The 21,837-nt window shown below is 34.2% G+C and overlaps 1 protein-coding gene across 1 annotated transcript; it reads left to right on the top strand.

Moving 5' to 3' along the window:
* The first annotated feature begins 367 nt into the window (after positions 1–367).
* Positions 368–21,291, top strand: LOC137402490 (uncharacterized). The gene is made up of 10 exons (XM_068088992.1): positions 368–436; positions 2,992–3,099; positions 6,114–6,170; positions 7,244–7,313; positions 7,433–7,520; positions 8,108–8,245; positions 8,983–9,097; positions 18,025–18,181; positions 20,100–20,234; positions 20,700–21,291. The coding sequence occupies exons 1-10, from the start codon at positions 368–370 to the stop codon at positions 20,963–20,965; spliced, it is 1,203 nt and encodes a 400-aa protein (XP_067945093.1). The 3' UTR covers positions 20,966–21,291.
* Positions 21,292–21,837: the final 546 nt, after the last annotated feature.

The raw sequence follows: 21,837 nt of genomic DNA, 5'->3' as shown, positions 1-21,837 counted from the left end.
TAAGACTATTTTGCAAAAAAGCATCAAAATGCCTTAGGTTTATAGTAATACATTTTTTGATTGGTTGGAAACCTAAAACCTCACTATTACGTTCATTTAATGTAGGATATAGTAACTGACATATACCTCTAATGCACAGTTATCATAGATAACCTTTTACATGTAGTTAGCATTTTTATGGAAACTCGTTGTTTGGCAGAGCAGATGAAGTCTAATTTTCTAGATCAACTAACCTAACATTTTCTATGCATGAACAAGCCACTCAGTAAGAAATTTTTTGAATTTGGCAGCTGACAGTATCTCTGTAAATTATTTAGCGTACAATACAATTTTTATGTTTTTTTTTCTGTTTCAGTAATTTGCCGCTATGAATGCATCCGAAGAGCTAAGCCGAAAAAAAGAGGATCTAGACTGCGGCCTAGAAATCGGACTGTGTGTGAGTAAAAATAGTTTGTTCTAAAAGATCTGAGCAAATTTCCTGCTATAAACAGACAAGTTAAGGCTGGTTCACTGTATTGTCACCGTTATGCTCACAGTTATGCTATCATCACTTTATGCTCACATTATCAAAAACACGCACCGTTGTTTGCTTTCGCTTTCACTTTTCTAAATATTTTTTTTCAAAGGAACCTCTTTTCTTTATGTGATTGAATCAAATACTAGTCTCATAGCAAATATTCAAACAAAAGTATATTGATCAAAATATCTGCGATAGCGAGTCACTGTTGCCAAAATGGTGCACAATGTACAGGCTGTCTTTAGAACTTGAGGAACTATCAGAAAGGTTTGACAGCTGCAAACTTTTCAACCTATTTGCATTGTTTCGCCGATGTCATTGGTCTACAGTACTTATAGTCGACAACAAACATCAGTAGAACAAACGTGGTATAATGGGAACCAGCCTTTAGGGTTACACTGAGCAAGCATGTCTTGTATTACTGATTCTTTTTTCAAGCATTAGACTAAAGAATCAATAACTTAAAACAATTAGCTTACGTATTAGTTTATTTAACTTTAAATGTAATGTGAATTAGATTTATTGTAAATTATTTTTGATTATAAACTAAATAAATTAGCATGCAGATTCAGTTGTGGATGATTTTGTAAAAGAATAGAGCGCAATGAAACATAAAAGAAAAAGTCATGCAGAAAGGGTTCAAGGAAGGAAGAAGAAAGATTTTTATCGTCATTATTCTATTAATGTAGAAGAAATATAGAGCCACTTGTACAATTGCTTGAAACTATGTGGCTGAAAAAGGAAGCAGAAGTATTCATTTTAGCTGGTCAAGATCAGGCATTTTCCCGGTGAAATCAGATGATGAACCTCGAGGAAGAAGTAAGCAGCGAGAAGTGTAGGATGTGCGATGAGTGGAATGAAATGATAATGTACCTGCTTAGAGAACGTGAGGTTAGCACAGAAAGATTATAAATAGACAAGATCACGGGGCTTCAATCATTTTTTGAAAACTGTTTGGTGCCAATAAACTCTCAAAAAGCAACAGCTAGTTTGACCATCGAGCTGAATCGGTGTTAGAAAAAAGAGAATTTAAAGATCTTGTAGGATTTCAACGCACACCCTGGCAGCGTCATATAGTCTAGAGTCTCTAGACAGCCTGATATTTTAACAGTAGATAAGCTGAAGTCAGAAACACTGATTGTAGACATCGCTGTCTATGGTTCTTTTTGAGTAATAGAGAAAAAGTCATAGAAGATTGGAAAGCACCAAGACACGATATTGAAGGTAACTTAAATGTGGAAGACAACAGTACACGTAGGAGTCGTAAGAGCTCTCAGTTCCAAACATTGAAGACTAGCTGGCTCTAATTAGTGTTGATGTAAAAAGTACAAGGTGGTAAAACAAACAGTCTGCTAGAAACCAGCTAACGTCATTAGGAATATCATCATATTAATCTCAATCAAGCGAAGCGAAGTTAAGAAAAAAACAGCAGCCTAGGCTGTGATTAAACAACAACAATAATAATAATAACAATCTCAGCACCCTTATATCTTTTTGGGATTAGGACTGATGTGCTTTAGAATGATCCAGAACTCAATGCTTCTAGGAACAGCACAAGCTTTCAGAAAAGTGCTCCAGCAGTATTTAATTATGCGAAAACCCTTGGATCCTTAAATAGGACTCTGGCTTACTCTGAAGCCAACCAGATGTCTGTAGAAACTATAATACTAAATAATAATAATTACTGAAAAGTTTACTATGTTTGAACAGAAAAAGCGCCATTCACTCAGCTGTCTCTGACCCACAACAATAAGCAACAACTTTTAATTTTTTCATATATTTTGATATTAGCTGTGCTACCGAGCGTTGCCCGTGTAATAGAAGGGTATTTGGACAGAAAATTGATTTGTATTTAACATATAACAACATTTGCCACTCTAACTTTCAAACTACATATCATGAGATAAGTTTTTTTTCTTTTAAACAATGAGAAGTAGTGAGAGTTTTGCTATTAGCCAGCTTAATAATATGAGTGAACAGCTTCTCGTGACGTTATCCTATGACCCGTGGCATACGTAAAGCAGTTAGGTATTGCACTGATATAATGACTTATATTGGCAGGCTAGCAATTCGACTTCTGTAGTCTAGTGGGTTAGGCTATGGAAGTCGAATTGGGCTAGGCTACGGTAAGGCTGGTGAACGGCTTGGTCCGAGATCAAATCCTCTTTGGTACAAAATACTTACTCCAAGATTTAAGATCTATAGCCAGATTTCCGACAAACGGATTTCCAACACACAGACAGACTTTGAGAAATATATGTATAGATTGATGACACTCTACATTTTGAAGTTTGAACAGACTTTGTAGCAAAAGTAAACTGTCAAGGAAAGTTGAAAGTCGCATGAAAAACTGCCAAACCTTTTTCTTTTTTCAAGGTCATAAGTTGAATGTCTGACTTTAGCTGACTTTTTAAACTCTCACTTTAAATGTAGCATCAAGTAGACTAACACACGTATTATTTCTGCTTTAACAGGATGGGATTCGCAAAGTTCAGACAGGAATAAGTTCAGTATCTATCATAGCACTACTGGTCACATTGTGTTTCATCTTCTTATTCCAAAAGTATCGTCTCTTTTATCAGGTAAGAAACTCAGTTCAAAGCTGTCACAAATTTTTGCACTCGTGTAATCTGTATCTTATGCATGAAACATATAAAAAGTACATTCACAAAACTGACCGCACACACTTACACTTGCCCATGCACATATGCCCGCACGCTCACACACGCGCACACACGCACACATGCATATATCATATCGCTGTGTGTAAGTTCACATGCAGTTGAAGCTGCGTGTGCAAACCTTGGTATACTTCGCAACTCACAGTTATTAACAACCTAAACCATCATGACTAACATCTAACATCAGCTAACAAAAGCTAACAGCTAAAATCAAGTAACAGTGGGTAACATAAAGTAACGAGTAACACAGCTAACCAAAGCTAACATCAAGTTATAGTGATCGCAGCTAACATAGGCTAACATCAGGTAATATCAGTCACAGCTTCCATATGCTACCAACAAGTAACAATTCTTACAACTAACATAGCCTAAGTCAAGTAAAACTAACACAATTGATATTGGTTGAAATTAAATAACACCTAACGTGGCTAACATCAACTAAAAGCTAATACAGCTATTTTAAGTTAACACCAAGTAACATTTAAAATGGCAAATATAACCTAACATTATTTAAGTGTCACCTGGCATAGGGTAGCAGCTAACATAATCTAACAGCTAACATAACATCAAATACAGCAGCTTGCAACTAACATACCTTGCATAGCTATATAACTAGTATAGCAATGATAATGATAGCAACACAGTGTAAATACCAGACATTTTAACTGCATGTAAAATGTGAAACACATAACACATTAAATTTAACAAGCATGTAGCCAAAACACAATACAGCAGTAAACACCAAAAACCTAAACACATTTCACTTTTGTCAGATAATATAAACAATGTACAAATTTTATTTAGACAAGACATAAAACTACAGATAGCATTTTGCCTACAGTATGTACTCTGATCTCAAACAACTGGTCTTCGAAGGTGGGTCCAATTTCAAATGGTCCAAATCTGATTCGTCTGCAACAGATTGCTCTAACTCTACAATTGGTCTAATATATATTAACTTAAATAGAATAAGCAGGTTTCCGTTTCAAATTTTTGTTTTTCTATCTTTTTCTTTACATCACTTTTTGGTTTATTATCATTAGAACAAAAGGTGTATTGAATAAATCAGTTTTAGGCTGTGTCTTCAGACAAATTAGTGGATTAGACCAATTTGAATCGGATCAATGGTTGATAGCCCAACCGTACCAAACCCATACACTTGCATCTCACAAACACACAATATATTTTTATGGTTTGATATTCAGTCTATGAATTGCATTTATGAGTTTAGTGACTAATCAAGCATAACATTTTAACATTATTGTAGTACTACCAGTGAGCAAAGCGTCAATACCTTTTATGACTAGGTCAGTTCTTTTTTATATGTTTATTAGGTTTGCACATGAAACCTGAATTATAATTTTTGAATGGTTCAGCTATCTGTATGTCATTCTTTAGATCAATAAAACTGCATATGTAATTGCTTAGCTATGTCGAAGCTGGCTACCACGTGAAAGATTTGTCATCACCCGTTTGAATGCAATTCCTATATGCCATTCAAATCTATCCCTTTATGGTTTGTAGTTGTAGTGATTCTGCTAGCCATGCTCAAATTATTTTTTTGACTATATTGAGTGAATTTGCTAACTTTAAGCAAAAAGCATACGAAGTGGCGCTTTTGAATGAGCTGTTAGAAACTTACTGACATTATTTCAAATTATGGTAACTTACATTAAAGCTTTAAAAGCTGCTGAAAACATTTGCTTTTCTGCTTTGCAAGTCTTTTTATAGCTTATTAGTTCAGTTTTATCTGCCTGAAGGCAACTACATTGCATCTGTAGTATTCTCCTTTTGAAACTTTTAACTTAATGTGAGAAATGAATTTAAGAAAAATATTACTTAGTGTTCTGCAAACAGATACATGTGACACATATAATATTCTACGGTAATACAAGTGTGTCAACCTGTAAACTGTCTTGTAAACATGTCTAATTATAAACTTTTACACTTAAACCCTTATCTCATATACAATGTTCTACAGTTTGATACATACACAAAATTTATATAACTTTTTGTTGTAAGACACATGTATGCGGTACGTATAATGAATTTTCTATAGTAAAACATATTATCAGTCGCTATTGTTTTGTGCGTAAAGTTCTGAACCAAACAGAAGTCAATTTAATACAAACTGAACTACATTTACAGACTGAACACAAAGTGTGAGCTAAAAATGTGATCCAATATCAACTAGGAAAATAAAACAATTAAGTTTTACAAGACATACATGAGGCAAGGCTACTACAAGGCATGACACAGTGTATGGACACATGACCTATGCACGAAACATGTACATCAAAGTGTGAATTACTCAGCAAACAAAGCACATTTGGCACATATAATGTTCTTCAGTAAGACCCTTGTTCCATAACTAAGGATGTGCAGTAACACGCATATAACATATTTAGTGCGCTGCAGTACGACATAAGTCACTGTCATAAGGATATTAAGCGTGCATGTATAATGCATATGATGTTCTCCAGAAAGACGCATGTGGTATGCATAATGCTCTATTGTAGAAACCGTGTGCCACATATAATACTTTACAGTATGGCACATAAAATGGTTCATACAATACTGTACAGCACAAGACACATGAGACGCATTTAATCTTCAGACTTATGTAGGACATTGTATATAGACAAACTATAAGACATAAGTTACCCTTATAATGTTCTACAGTGAGGCATATAGTGGGGATATAACGCTCTACAGTATGATACAGCATATTTTGTTCTAAACAGTCAGCTGGATGTTATATAAAAGTTACTCATATGATTTTAAAATCAAATGTAAAGGGCATCTGCATGTGTGTATTAGGTAAATATTATTGCGTTTATTTAAAGTTTGGAAGATTATCTGTTATATCTCTGTTATTTGATAACATACATGTAAGTGTTTTTACAAACTTTCAGAAAATTGTCTGCTATCTTCTCCTATCCACTCTGATGGAAACGATTTCAAGAACAATGGTAAGTACCAAGGTTTCTGCAGATATCTAAAACTGATCAACTTTTTTTCCAATATATAAAAACTTCACCTAAGAGACCTCATAGCTTTAAACTAGTTTTGGCAACGATTGCTTTTTATATTAGCAGATCATAAACTAGTTTTCTATGTTAATGCCTATGTCTATGATGGTAATTCAAAAACTTCTAGTTATTTCCAAGTTTTATAGAAACCTTTGATAGCTGATTAATAAAATGCATCTAATTGTTTAGGTTTTTGAATACTTAATTGGAAGAAATTTCTCAATACACTTCATCGAGCAGAAAAAAAGAACGCACATGCATTAATAATTTAAAATACATGTGGAACTGTTAAAAAAGTGCAACTAAAAATTATGGATCTTAAAAAATTAGTCCAGCCAATTTGATAAAGATTTAAGCACATCTGATATCTGCAATCTTAAAACTAAAACAAACTCTAACTGCAATTGCTTCGAAAGCTCACATACTAAATTCATTTTCGGTGAAAGATTTTTTCTACAGTTTACTTGAAAATGAATCTTTTTACTTTCATAAGTTTGAATAATAACTGGATTAGAAGCTACAAGTAATTTACTGTTTTTACTACTAGTTTTTTGACATAACAGAATAATTGTTTAGAAAGTTTATAAGTCTTTGGAATTCAGTGTTTTTTGGTGCCTTCCACATATGGTTTTAATAAAAACTTGCAATTGTATAATTGTTTAAAGCTCCTAAAAATTTCATTATTTAGTATGAAATAATCATCCCATTTTTTACAACATTTTTAATGGTAAATTGATTCTTAGACATCATGCCTCTAGGTTAGGACGCCTCATGTACAACATCTGAAAGAAAAAAAGTAGCAGTTTAGAGTAAAGTTTGTTCACAAGTCTTTATAGCTTTTTAAACACACAGATAGAGAAAAACCTCAAAGTTTTTACACCTATGATATTAACTATTTAGGAAATAGTAAGCTACCAGCTAAAACTATTATGTGTCAAAGGTTAAAGGTTACAATAACGTAAGCCTGCACCTGGTTGTAAAATACCATCCTCCCTTTCCCAATATATTTGTAGGGAACGGGTAAACTAGAGGCAGCGGGTACCGGAGGCTGCCGAGCTCAAGGATTCTTTCTTCAATTTTTCAGTAAGTTTTAGTTCTAACTGTTACTGTGATTGTGACATTTTATTTCTTGTCGTACAGTTTAAATAACTACTAGATTTTCTACTTTTTCAAGTTTACAGTTGAGTTGTTATTGCTTTCAGGTTTTGCGGCATTGATGTGGATGTCTATTTTGACAGTTTTTGTGTTCTGTATTATGGTCAAACGGAAGGATACTACTAAGCATGCTGGGTATGCTGTCTATTTAAACTAAAAGATTGTCCATAACAGCTGCAAGTTTTATGTGTTTGCAAAACCTTTGTTGGTCGGAATAATTTCTTTAGCAAATATTTTGGGTAATTTATAAGTACATTAATTGTTAGAACTTTTGTTCAAAAGTAATTTATTTATAGCTTCATACGCAAAATTTTATTTTAAAAAAATCAAAAAGGTTCATAGTGACATGTTTAGATAAATTTGAAAATATTTGTTGATTACTTTGTTAAAAAATAATTTTTTTTAAACTTAAATTAAAATTTCATTCACAACATCATATTGAGTGGTTGAAAATTGGTGTAACCATATGTTTGCATTAATTTTTAAATAATTGCTAATAACTTTATTCAAAAATAATTTATTTATAGTTTGCGTTTAAAAAAAGGCAAATATATTAAATAATCGATATTTGTTGAATGCCAGATGCCAGTTTTGACATTCCGTGGCAGGACCTGAAACACCAAGGCTACTCTTGCGCATCATGTATAAATTAGTCTTAATTTTATGTTACTAAGTAATACAAAGCAGTTGATAGTCATATATTTCTAGTTTTATCAATTCAGGTTATACACAGCTTTGGCATGGTCAATTCCTTCAATAGTTGCTTGTATACCGATGTTTACGGACGATTATGATGTCACATGGGCAGCCTACTGCTGGATCGCTCCTTCCCCTGTCGGGCATGCCTATCGGATTGTGCTGTGAGTTTATCAAATGCATGAAGTAAGACAGAACATTTCATGTTTCCATATAAAAAACAAACTGTTTGTTCAAGCATTACCCTGTACAAATTTTAAGAGTTTGTTTAAATAATTACTAAGCTAATAGATCTACGTGTGGCGCTAAAAATATATAGCAAAACATGAATGAAACTCTATAAACTTTAATCAGTAAAAATTGAAATTTATTTGGCAGAACGTTTCTCGATATTTTGCTTTACACATGGAATCCGTCATATGTTAGAGCAAATACATTGTGTTTTGGTATATTTCTCCAGAGTAAAATCAATTTTTTGAGAAAACACTATTTTCACCAGTTAATAACTACATGTGTCTAATTTGATGAGACAGTTTTTCACTAAAATTCGACATTTTTTGTCAAAAAAATGTATTTAATTTTTATTCTGACAGTAATTTTTTCTATCATGGTTTTACGCACCCTAAAATGTAACCATTGTTTTTTGTAAAATTAATTATTTTGCATTTTTATACTGGTTTCAGCATTAAATTTTAGTCAACAATTTAGTTTTTTTTACATGGACTGATCGTTTCGTATTATTTTCCAGTTCATTTTACTGAAGATTAAGTTTGGGAATATTTGAACTTTAATTTAACTTTTTATAGAGTAAATTAGAAAAACTTTGTAAGTGAACAGTATTTGGAAAACTTTAGATGTTGCTATTTTAAAGAAAGCCATATGTGCAAACTTTCTGTTACAGATACTATATTCCAGTAATTGGAGCAGCTTCAGGAATGGCCTTGACCTTTTTTTACATTGTTTATAAAACACAGAAATCGGAAGGAAGTTACAGAGTTGATGAAAAAAAAGCAAAGGTGAGAAGTTATTAGTGCAGCCAATAATTTTTTCTAAAGCTGCTAAGTAATCCAAAGCAAGTTGCCGTATATACCCGAACGTATATACCATATATACTCGCGTATAGGATGCATTTTTTCTTACGAAGTTGACGAAAACCTCAAGCACGTAATGTCCATGAATACTTTTATTGTAAAAATTATGCACTTATCATAATATTAAAAACTTATAATAAAAATTTCAAATTTACCATATTTATCAATATTTACCCTCGTTGTCAATGTCTTTATTAAACAAGGCAGCTCCCTCATGTTGTGTTATGTAATCTTCATGATAGTCTAGCTTTTTCTCCCTTTAGTTGTCATTATCGTTGTCTGGGTCGTTCATAAAGAGAATATAGTCTTTGGTGCCGTCTAACATATTGCTGATAAAATATTTCTTGAATCCCTTCGCCACGGTCTTGATTGGCAATTCTTTCCAAGCGTCTACTATCCATTTGCATCTCGTAGGCATGTTGATTTTTCTCATGTTGCCGCCCTTGGTGAAAGTATGCTCACCATTAATCATCTATTTGGCCCATTTCTGTTTTAACGCTACTTTGAATGGCTTATTCACAAAGACATCCATTGGTTGCAGAATATTGGTCATTCCGCAGGGGATGACAACAAAGTCTGTACTGTACCACTTATATTTTGATAAAGAACCAGATCACCTTTGCCTTTTATCTGTGCTGTTTTTATCCAGTCGTCTATTAAGCTGTCATTAAGCCATCCTTGTTTCTGCACCTTGGCTATCACACTACTCGAGAACTTGTCTTTGGGCATGGTTTCCATTTGAAAACAGCATACGGTGCTAACTTCATGTCATCAGCCATACACCCAAAGATCGCGGTGAAACGGTTCTTTTTCTTCCAGCAGATCACATAGTGACCGACCATGCTTTTTAATGCTTATGGCGGTCTTGGATGGCAGGTCAAATGTCAGCAGTGTCTGGTCAGCATTTCTAATATTGCTCAAGTTGTAGTAATATTTCTGACCCATTTTGCTGACATAGCTTTGAAATTTCATAACTCCTCGTGGTCACTTTAGTAGAGCAGGATGGTATAAAAAAGTGGTAAAAAAAGTGATTTATTCCTTTTGAAGGTGGGCTATGTGACAAGAGTGACATCTAGATCAGAATCTTGAGCTGGTTTCAAATATCTGGTTTCTACACCTCTAAGAATTTTTGTTTGAAAGCAATAAAATTAATATATTATTTTAATTAAATAAATGTCTGTAATGTTTTGTGTTTCTCCACCAATGTGATAATGACAATAGCATATAAATACTAAATAATCAGCAATAACCTAAGTTGGAATCCATTCTGATAACACTGAAATATGTATTATTCATAAATTAGAACAATATTATAATTTTATTATATTATTTTATGTGTTCTCAGTATGGTTGATATTGTGGCAGCTTTACAGTTTGTCCTTGTTATTCCGCACTTCCTATATCATTACACATCTGCAAAACAAAATGAAAAATATTTTTAAAGACTTAGACCATGTATATATCATATTTTAGTGTACATATATTTATAATTAATGTTTATTATTTTGAACCGCGTACTTTATAATGCAAATGAAATCGCAATTAGTCAGTATTTTATACGGTATGACATACATGTATATGTATTCTATTCAAACATGAAGCACACTTCTGGTTACAATACCACTTGAATACTAGTCTTCTAGTTCACAGTTATGTGAGTCTTCTGCATCACTACTTTCATCTCCATCTTCTTTATGTATATTGCTACAGCAGCTGCATCTGCACATGTCCGTACACTTGAGATCTGTATTGTTGCACAGACAGCGATGATACTGGCACTCAATTTTGCATCGACAAAACGTGCCCATAAGCACATCAAGAGGTTTTGGTTGTTGTGTCATCCATCTAGCTTTAAGCTCTCCATCTTCTATAAACCATCCATGTTGCTGGGAGGATGGAGCATTGATGATGATTTGCTTGGCTCTTCTCCAAATCGCGGCATGATAGGCAGCCCCAAATATATAGAGATTTAACTCACATATCTCCAGAATCTCATATATATCAGTGTGGGTCATAGGTTTGACTGTGATTTGCGAGACGGTGAGCAGAGGATTTTATACCGTACTTCATTGATGGGATTTGTCTCTTCGCTATATAATCTGCAAATGAATGTCTCAATAGATTCTCTTATTGCACCATCAGCTTCAAAACCTGTTCCCAATGATTTCAGTGTGTTACAGAATTCAGGATTGTTCTTTAGCAGCTTGAAGAAAGTTACTTTCCTTTTGAAATAGAAAGCGCTTAAAATGTGGCATCTCCTTAGAGCATGGAGCTTGAGCAGTGCTTTGCATGGATCGGGTGTTAGGACGGTAGACAGACAGCTTATGTTTACATATCTCAACCGCTCCTTCTTGCTACAGCAGTAAATGAGTTCCTGTGATGGCAGCTAACCCATTAGAAATAGACAAATTAAAAAAACATCTGTGTCTTGACACTTGATTAGAATTTTTGATTTAGGTTTGTATTCCATTATCTTTTCGATAGAGCTGCACAACGATTATAAAAATTAATCGCAATTAATAACTGGTCTGAGCCAGTTAATCTTCGAATAATCTTAGAATTATTCTAGCAAAACCTGCATATTTTAAAACAAATAATACAGCTGTGTGTAAATTAATTATATTTAAAACATTTATTGTTAACAGGAGTACTTGTTATGTACAATGTATATAAGTTACAATGTAAAATTTATTATGTGCATGAAAATTGTCGATGAAAGTCTACAATTAAGCCAGCCAAGAGTCGAGGCAACACAGTTTATTTACATTATCCAAATGAAGAGATGCCCTCTTCCTAGATACAATATTGCCAGCTTTGGATAATATTCGCTCACATGGTACTGTATTTGCAGTGGTACATAAGTATTTTCTCGCCAACCTACTAAGCCTGGGATATGCAGATGATCGGTCTTTCCACCAGACTAGTGGGTCAACATCATCATCAGCTGCGATACCATGTTTGTAGTTTTGTAGTTCTTTATGCATTGAAGCGCTTGTAACTTCATTCTCACTGTCTTCGTCTTCACTGGAACTGTATTGCTATCAACTTCTTTTTATAGAACGCTCATCAAAGTTAGTTGAAGACTGACTGGTATCTCTTTTCTTAACCTTGTTAAGCATGAGATTCCACACAGTTTGTCAATCTTCCTTTGGTATAAACTTCAATGTCTTAGATCTCGGGTCCAGGGCAGAGGCAGCTTTAACATGCATGTTGGATTCAAGAACATCAAGCCTTTGTCTCAGATCACTAGTGCAGGCTTGCTTGAACTTTCATATATATCCAGGATCATCATCATCCACACACATCAACTTCAATAGATGTTGAGCTCTGTGAGTGCGATTGATACGGATACATTATACTTCTCACCACCAAGTCTCTGAGTAGCTGCTTCCAAAGGTGCCAATAGATCTCGGATTTTCCTCAGCTTCTCATACAAGCTAAATACAAGCTTCTCCTCAGCTAAATACAAGTAGCTAATAAACCTGAAAAAGCACTTCCTTCTTGTGGATAGGGACTAAAATAAAACATTAACCTGTTGGTGTTAAAATGTTCTTATGACCTTCACCACATAAAACAGGCTGAATGCAATCAATATTTCGTAGAACCCTGTTAATCATGGCTATTGTAGAAGCCCACCGAGTAGGTACATCTTGTTTCTGTAACAAGCAAAATGTGGATTTAAGCTTACATTGTTGAATAATATACCAGTTAAAGCTGGGCATACTCATTTATCATGAACACTAACCAGTGACTCCTTTGGAAGGTCCGGTTTGACTTGCTCAGCATGTAAAGAAGCAGTGTTTATTGGAGAGTGCTTGAAATGACCAACAAGTTTTCGAGCTTTAGCCAACACTCCATCTATTTCTGCAGCTTTAATTCCCTTGTTGATAGAGAGTTGAAGAGAATGAGCAACACAAGGAATGTGAATCCACTCAAATTTGGCTGCAGCACAAAGCATGTTTTTAGCAGAGTCAGTCCCTAAGTTTACTCCCTTGTTGCTAATACACCACTCATCAACAATAGATTGGATTTGTTTTGAGACATTGTCAGCTGTATGGCATCCATCTAATTTCTTCACAGCCAGAGTTAGTGTCTGCATCTTTCAATCATTGTTTATATAATGAGCGGTTACCCCAGCAAAGCTTTCATTAGCACAGCTTGTTCAAGAACCAGTTGTCAGTGCGATGAACTCGCTATTTTGTAATTCGGCTCTGATGCGCTCTTCTTTCTCTTTGTATAGGCCTTCAACCTTTCTACTAATACTGGTTCGACTAGATGGTTTGTATTGTTGGTTAGCTACAGCTGTTTGTAGCAAATTGATAAATCCATTATCTTCAACAATGTTCATGGGCCTGGCATTTATAGCAACCCATCTTGCAATAGCATTAGTGATCCTGTCTGACCTGTATTGGGTAACAGGTCTAGTAAATGACTCGAGGGTTAGTTGCTGTTGCTTATCGTTTGCGGCAGCTGGTAATGATTTCTGAGCGGTAGGATGAAAATTAGTTAGATGATATCTTAGTGATGATGTGCTATGGTGGTAGGCAAATTTTTTGTGGCAGATATTGCACTTCACTTTCTTGTTTATGCTTCCAACAATGTATGAAAATGCGCCACCGAGTATGGAAGACATATTTCTGCTTTTATGTTCCAATAAAGTGTCAATCTTATACTGTTAATATTCCGAAGCTGAAATATGATTGTGATTTTATGAAAAATTAAAATCCTTGTATAACTGGTCTAAAAAAATTTAAAATATAAACAAAAAATAGACTGTAAGATATTAAATAATACCAAAATCGCTTTTGTTGCTATGACCTAGAAACATTTTCAAACAACTAACAACATGGCAGCTTGCAGCTAGATCGACTCGGTGCTTGTGTCGTTGTACTCTATAAACAAGTTTTATGTTAGTGACTCCCTTAGTTTTTTCATAGTTGAGTGCAAAATAATTGTGGTTGTATTTAATTGGTAAAAAAGTGCTGATTGTCGTCATATTTATTTGTTAGTAAATTAAATGCTAGTAACCTGCTACGTTAGTATTACTAACGTATGGTACTAAACAGTACAAAAGAAAGAAACCACATCAAGATCATTACCTTGGTTGCGTTTTAATTGAAGATTAATTGGTTCAACTCAATTAATCGTTGACTTGCATTGACTGCGTTAATCGTTTAATTAATGCGATCATTGTGCAGCTCAACTTTTCGATATGTGATAACATGTGTGTATCTGCCTCGTCGTGGTCTGATGTCCAACTATCTATTTTGCTTACATCGATTGATTTATCAAGATTATAGCTGATCATTTGGCATTCTTGTGAGAAAGATATTACAAGATATAGTGTCTGCTTCACTGTTGACTTGCTCTATGTACCCTTCAAAAATTTGACTAGGGCAGTCTTGTTTGAGCCATCTGCTAGAAATTCTGACCATTCGGCATTGATTGGTTCGAACCAAACACAGCAAACTTCTGCCTCCCTTTCACACTTCTACAACCTCTCTCACCTCCTTTAATGCTGATATCAGGGTATGTGTCACAAACAAATCTCTAGATATGCGTGATACACACTTGCAATACTAATTATCCATTGCCAAAGCTGACTTGCAACCATGCCAAAAGTTGGAGGAGCTTTCAGGGTCTGAATTTCAGCCATAGCATCAATCACAACAGCGTGAAAGACTGGTAACTGATCCTGGTTAGCATAGATTGATGGTTGATCATCAACATCTTTCTCAAGAACAGCCATCAGAGCTGACTTGGCAATATTCAATATAGAGTCACCAGAGTTAGCCAGAGACCAGCTGATGTTGCCAAAAGAGAATAACATTACTTTTCTCAAATCTAAGTTACGCTGTTGGCTGATCACTAACAAATTCTCAAACAGGACTTTTCTTCTGATTTCTTCTTAGCTGATGGTAATATGTTGATGTTTTGAGCTTGTTTGTTCTGATGGATGCATTGAAATCAATCTCTTCGGTGCTTAACCTCTTCTGGACAAAATCTGAAAGCTGTTTTTCTCATATCACATTTGCCATTTCGAGATCCTGCTTCACTTCAATAGAAGCTTCTGCATCACTGGTAATATGTACTAACCTGTTGTTTGAAACGCAAATGGATTTATTGTTGCTGTTATGATGTCTTTCATGACTTTCTTCATTTCCTCATCAGCTTTCCATGCCTTTTCACGCATTTCATAACTTGCTGCATCTGATTCACCAAGCACTAGCGTTTTCTTCATGTCTGTATGCACAACGGTTTGTTCCGGGTGAGATAAAGTCCAGTGTTGAGAGGCCGGTGACTTCCTGGTAAACCCTATGATTTCCCCATAAGAGTTCGAGTCTCTGTTAACTGTTCGCTCAAAAGATTGATCCCAAGCATTAGAGCTGAATGGACAGTGATGTCATGATTGATAAGTAAAATACCCCTAAATAGGTTATTCATCTCTGCATAGTACAGAATCCCATATCTAGCATAGTTTGTGCGGTCATATACAAAAAAAAACAAGAAAGGGGCCTTCAAAGTGATTTAATGTGTGATAACCAGTTGGATTTTCTTGTGGCGCGAATAAAGCTGCAAAGACAGGTCACCATCTTAATATAGTGTATTCAGACCAGAATTTGAAGGTAGGAGTGCTTATAGAAGAAACCTTAGCAGTCTTTTGGAAGGATTGGTAGATACTAGTAGGTCTTTGAGTAGCTGCTGAGCTGAAGTATAATTTTCCTGAAAACACAGCTTTTGAAATATCAAGGCTAAGTGACTCAATTTGGTTTTCAGGGTTGAGCGAAGAAACATATAAGTCCAGAAAAAGATCTCGCATCGACTCTGCTAAGAGTTTATGCGTCATTATGGACCTATTGTAGTTGTGTCTATTTAACATCCCTTTTATGTTCCCCCTGCTATACACTGTACCCTCATATCTCTTTTGGATCACTTCTTAGGAGGTCATCACTGTATGAAACTCTCCCGGCCTTGGTACTATCCAATCCCTTATTATTGGGTTGAGGAAGCAAATGGTTTGCGCTTTACTATGGATTCATGTAGCTTTATCAAAGACCACAACAGTTTGATTTAAACCAAACTTGTCTGCTTCATCCAGGCTTCTCAACAAGATTTGATTAGCAACATCCTATTCTGTAGGTGGGGCTTCAATCACTGTGGGCTTCAATCCAAATTGTAGGCCATAACACGTCATGTAAACTGCAAAGAGTTAGTTTTCCTGCTCACAAAATGTGCAGACAAAAATGAAAATGTTTTATATTTTTTCCCACTAAAGTACCATCATCATGGAGTAATCATCATGACTTAGTAAAGTAATGAATATCTAGTCTCACCTCTTCTGTTGTATCATATTCTTTTTGTCTGTTCTCATGCCTTTTCTCAGCCCTTTCCATAATGAGTTTGTTACAATACTTTTTATAACAGGCATAATGACATAACAAGTATGAACTCTCATCAAAGTTATCAATGCTTAGCACTTTTTGAGCAATTTCACATTGAATACTCTCTTCTTCCAATATCAACCATCTGTTTGAATACATTTTGGCTGTCCCATATTGATCTTTAGTCACTCTAACTAGGGCCTCATTCACAGGCTGATCAGGACAGTGAAACAAGCAGCCGTGCTGCATCCTTTGCGTGGGTTAAAAAGTGTTGAGAGTTGACTCACCTAATTTCAAATAAGAGCATTTATTATTTTCCGAAGTTATAAAATAGTTTTCTTTGTCTGATATGTCAGGTTTTCCCAGAAAACTTGAGTTACCCCTTCCCATTTCAAAAGCGCTCTCTAGCTCAGAAATGTGCAAACACATAAGTGTAGAAATGTTATAATTGAGCTCAGCATAAATTTCTGACTATGAAACATTTGTGTGCGAGTAGCCCACCCTCTGAAGGAAAAAGCTGAAAGATACGTTTATGTTGCTACTCTACTACTGGGAAGTCATTGACTAATGATAGTTCTTGTCTTATTGATCAGTAATTTCTTCTAAAGATTCTCTTGCACCAGTTTGTTATGGCCTTTAATTTTTGCAGTGCTTTGCTCTTTCACGAATCTTAGAGCCTGTAAATGAACGGTAACTGTGCATACCCTAAGCAGTCTCGACACGTATCGTGAAACCATTTAATGAGCGTGTTTCCAGTTGGAAAGGATGAACCTTCGAGCATCTGTTCTTTCTCTTCACCTTTTATGTTTTTTAATAGCACTATCGGTTTTTTTTCCATTTCTGATCATGCATTCTGTCAGAGTAAATCGCAGCTCACCCTGCCAGTTCCCATGTTCTTTTGCGTACTTGAACACTTCAAATTTAAACTTTGATGTACATCTTTGTCGTGTTGTCTTTGCCATGTTGAAGGGTAATAATGAAATGCGATAGAGTATTTACACTGCTGATGCGTACATGAATGTGTAACACCGACCAATCATAGAGTGGTATTTGACTCTGATTAGAGCAGAAACTTTTTCTTAAAAATTTCATCTAATCCATTGACATTAATGTCAAATGATTTCGTGAAATCATTAAATTAAGTTCGAATGATTTTACAAAGAATTATACCAGACTTTACTTTAAAGATGAATGGAAATTTAAGATTAAAATTAGAATGCATACTATTCACAGTTACACAGTTTTTTATCGATTTTAGGGTCAAATATTCACTGTGTCTTATACATGGTATAGTCCCATATGTAGGTATTTATGGTTGTCGCTAATTCTATGTTTTGTTTATATAATGGCAAAATAAAATATGTAAAACAAAATATACTACCAACTAATGCAGCGTTTTATGTAAGAAACTTGTCAGGTAACGTTATCCTGTTAATTTTACTACCGATGATGTATTTTTGTTTTATTTAGTCAAAAGATGTGAAAAGATACCTGTATCCATTGGCTGGATATGCATCTGCCTATTTTCTGCTAAAGCTTGCCTTATTCATCAACAGATTGAGCCAGATTTCATCAGAGACGACCTATGGTTTACTGATGTTCCACACTGTTGTTTCTGGCTTATGGGGTACATCTCTGATTACTTCCAGTTTGAAACACTGTTCACAGCTCAAAAATTCATCATTTAGTGCAAAAATTTAGCTCCAGTATTATGACTAGATATATTAGTGCATTTTATCTCAAATTCATACTACCGGCAACAACTGACAAAAAAACCCAATTTAATACCCGATTAAAAAACTTTGTCAAGCTTTTTGATTTAAAGTATTCCAAGTAACTGTGGTAAGCCTATGGGTAAATTTTAGCAAAACCTTTATACTATATTTTTAGCCGCTTTGGTTAGAATACAATTATACATATTTGATGAAGTTTTAGTATCTTACTGATAGTATAAATACACTAGCGGCTCCTATTAGGTAAACTTTCTTGTACATAAATTTTGCTAATTGTAAGTAATTTATGTAAAGTCATTGCTTCTGATTACATAACAAAGTTTTTATAACATAATTTGGGGGCGAAATGTTTCGAGTGTAATTTGAATAATGAGAGTCTTACTGGCTGCCTTAAAATATTGTTCTCTTAATTGTGGTACGTGAGAGAGAAATCAACATGCGTGAGTATCTTTATAATATTTAGGATCTTAGTAGTTAAAGCGCTATGAGAGATTTTTAAGCAAGCTAATAACACACAGATATTAAGCATTCACATTTTGTATTCTATGTAACTTTACCGGCTTTAGTATCGTTTACCAAAATTATTTCCCAAGCCCTAATATTAAAAAATGGGGGCATTTAAAAAGTGAAAAATTATTTGAACCTTAATTGAAAGTAAACTAAAAAACATAAAACTATATGTTGGAACCATTTTATAATAATGAAAAATTGTTTTGAAAATATTTTGCTTTGGTTAAAAGTATGAGAGGTTGCTTTGGTTATTAACTTTTTGATAAGATATCGTTGATAGCAAATTTACATTCATAAACCTTTGATAAGCAAGGTTACTTAAAATTTGCTTTGATCCAGTTCGGATAAATCAGTACTTTTACAAGTACCGATTTTGAAAAATTACTATTTTTGCTTGACCAATGCTTTAGGCTAAAAAGCCATCACAAACAGCCGGTTATGCTGCAACTAAGAGAAAAGCTCGACCTGTTCGAGTTGCTAAAGACTCGGACAGTCCTTGCCGTACCGGCGCAAGATGAGACCTCGCCGACCATGGACACTTTTAGGTGTACCGTTAGCTACTGGCTAGCTAGCCAGGCTTTGCCTTGATGGTAGGCTTAGACAGCCAAGTTTACCCTAAAGCCGAGAAGATAAAAGACTGACCTGGTACCAAGTTGGCAATTGAAGAGACCTACCTGCTACCGTGTTGGCACTAAAAAGGCTGCTCTACTACCAAGCCGGTTTTCCTGAAAAAGAGACAAAGCCTTTCAGCGCCATCAGTTTATAAGGAGCTTTTCAAGCAGAAGTTGGCAGAGCACAAAAAAGCCTTGTTATATGCATTTACTCATTGCACATATATTGATCATACATTATTACATGTTTATACAAATATATAAACATGTATATATTGATTTTTAAACTCCAAGTGGTTTAATTCATTGTCGAGCAGTAAATAGTCCCAAGGACACTTTTACAAAAATTCTATCCATGTATTTGAGATATGTCAAAAACTTTTTTCACCCTAGCTTTGCTTTAGAAAAATCTGTTTGGTTTGACAGACAAAAATTATATTGTGTGAAAAATGTGAAACTCAGTTTTTTTGAAGAGTGTTTAAAAACTGTTGGTACAGTTGACCACACTAATGTGACTATAAAACTAAGAAGCTATTAGTAACTTCGACTTATTGAATTGCCCTCAAAATTACAGAACTCAGAAATTACTGATAGACATTTTTAAAATAAGCACAAATACATTTTACTGTTTTACAATATACTTTTTATTCTAAACTATGCTTAAAAGCTATTGACTTATTTGTATTTATAGGAACATTTATGAGTGCTCTGTTCTTCCTCACAACTGATCGAAGCAAGATTACAGTAAGCAACCTCAAAAAAGGTGTCAAGTATCACACAAGGCAATTAAGTAGAATCATAAGATTCAGACAAAAAACAAAAACAGGTAGGGAAACTGTTCAGTTTGCATAATGTTGCATTTGTGCTCTTCAATGATTTGAAATACTTATATTACCTGAAGTACTTCAAGAGCTTTAAGTATTTTAATTACTAAAAGTTCTTCAAGTTCTTCAAGCACTTTAAGAAATTCAAGCAATTTGTGGTTTTGACTTTTGTTAGTATTCGGGTAAACTATCCTAGCTGAAACTATTTGAACATATCATTTTGGAAAACTGAAGGCAAACTTAACACTGTTATAACAAAAATAAACTCATTTTTCTTGTTAAATGAAAATTGAAAAGTCATTTAAATTTTTTAAGTTTAGATTTACATGCTGGCTGATTAAAATACATTCTAATTTAAACTTAATTTAAATTGTTATATATAAATTAACTGCTTTTATAAATTTGATAAATCTTGCTTATTAGACTATGTCATGGCAATAGTTACATAGTTTTACATATTCTTACAGTCAGTTTAGAAATTGTTACTTGCGACACAACAGAGACCCCAAGGAACACTATGCCAAGAAGGAACAATGAAGCTTACCAAAATGAAGGTGACAATGAAGCTTATCAAAATGAAGACGACAATGAAGCTTACCAATATGAAGACGACAATGATGCTTACCAATATGAAGACGACGATGATGCTTACCAATATGAAGACGACAATGATGCTTACCAAAATGAAGACGATATTGTTGTTCACTCAAACGATCAAGCATCTAATGTGTGAATAAGTCGGTTTAGTTTTTCTCTAAGTTGTTCAAATAATTTGAACAACATTCCATATATTGAAAAATCACTTAGAAAACAAACTTTCATATATTGCAATAACTGGATTTGGCAACTAATGGTAGCTTTTTTTAAAACTAAATATCATTTTCAAATACTGATTATTTAGCTTTCGTACACACATGTAACTGGTACTTACAACTTACTAGCTTTTATAATATCTAACATTGTAAGCAGAGGAAATTTCTGCAAACATCTTTATTTTTCTAACAAAATTCAATTTCTTCAGTGATGGTTTGCACATTTAGTATCTTGTACTTTATAAGTTTTGTTAGCTTTCTACATGTGCTATAATAATGAATAAATAATATAAATATGACAAAAAAGATAGATTTCATTGAAGGCTACACAACCTGATTGGAGTCAAATGTGTTAAGTTGCTCATATGTGTTATACTGATGCGCAACTTTTCACCTTTTTACCTGAACATTGATTAAAGGTTACTGAGTGGAATACAGAATAAACATACTGCATGACATGGAAATGATATTTGGCTCAAACCTTACAAAAGCAAGTATAGCCTTAATTAGAAGGACCAATAGAATAACACATGAACAAAAGGAGATTAATAATAATATTAACCATAATTTTTTTTAATATACTAACAGTAAGGATACCTGAGATTATTTTTAATGTTCAATCTGATATCATACAGATGAGCACTGAAGAAGATGGTTTTCTGGAACCAACCTGGTTCTCTGATTCCATCTGGTTCCAAAGAACCAGATGAAATTTTAAAGCTGAATACTTTTGTAGGAGCACAGGTCTGTAAAGTTTGGATATAATTGACCAAAAAAAGGTGGAAACATACAT

The sequence above is a fragment of the Watersipora subatra genome, chromosome 8 (genome assembly GCF_963576615.1).
Source record: "Watersipora subatra chromosome 8, tzWatSuba1.1, whole genome shotgun sequence".
NCBI classification, from domain to species: domain Eukaryota; kingdom Metazoa; phylum Bryozoa; class Gymnolaemata; order Cheilostomatida; family Watersiporidae; genus Watersipora; species Watersipora subatra.
This window is presented reverse-complemented; position numbering and strand designations above follow the sequence as displayed.

Excerpts from the sequence above, each read along its gene's own strand:
- LOC137402490 (XM_068088992.1), top strand. The coding sequence starts at position 368 with ATGAATGCATCCGAAGAGCTAAGCCGAAAAAAAGAGGATCTAGACTGC. Across the intron at positions 437-2,991 it reads GCCTAGAAATCGGACTGTGT|GATGGGATTCGCAAAGTTCA; the intron begins GTGAGTAAAAAT and ends CTGCTTTAACAG. Across the intron at positions 20,235-20,699 it reads CAGACAAAAAACAAAAACAG|TCAGTTTAGAAATTGTTACT; the intron begins GTAGGGAAACTG and ends ATATTCTTACAG.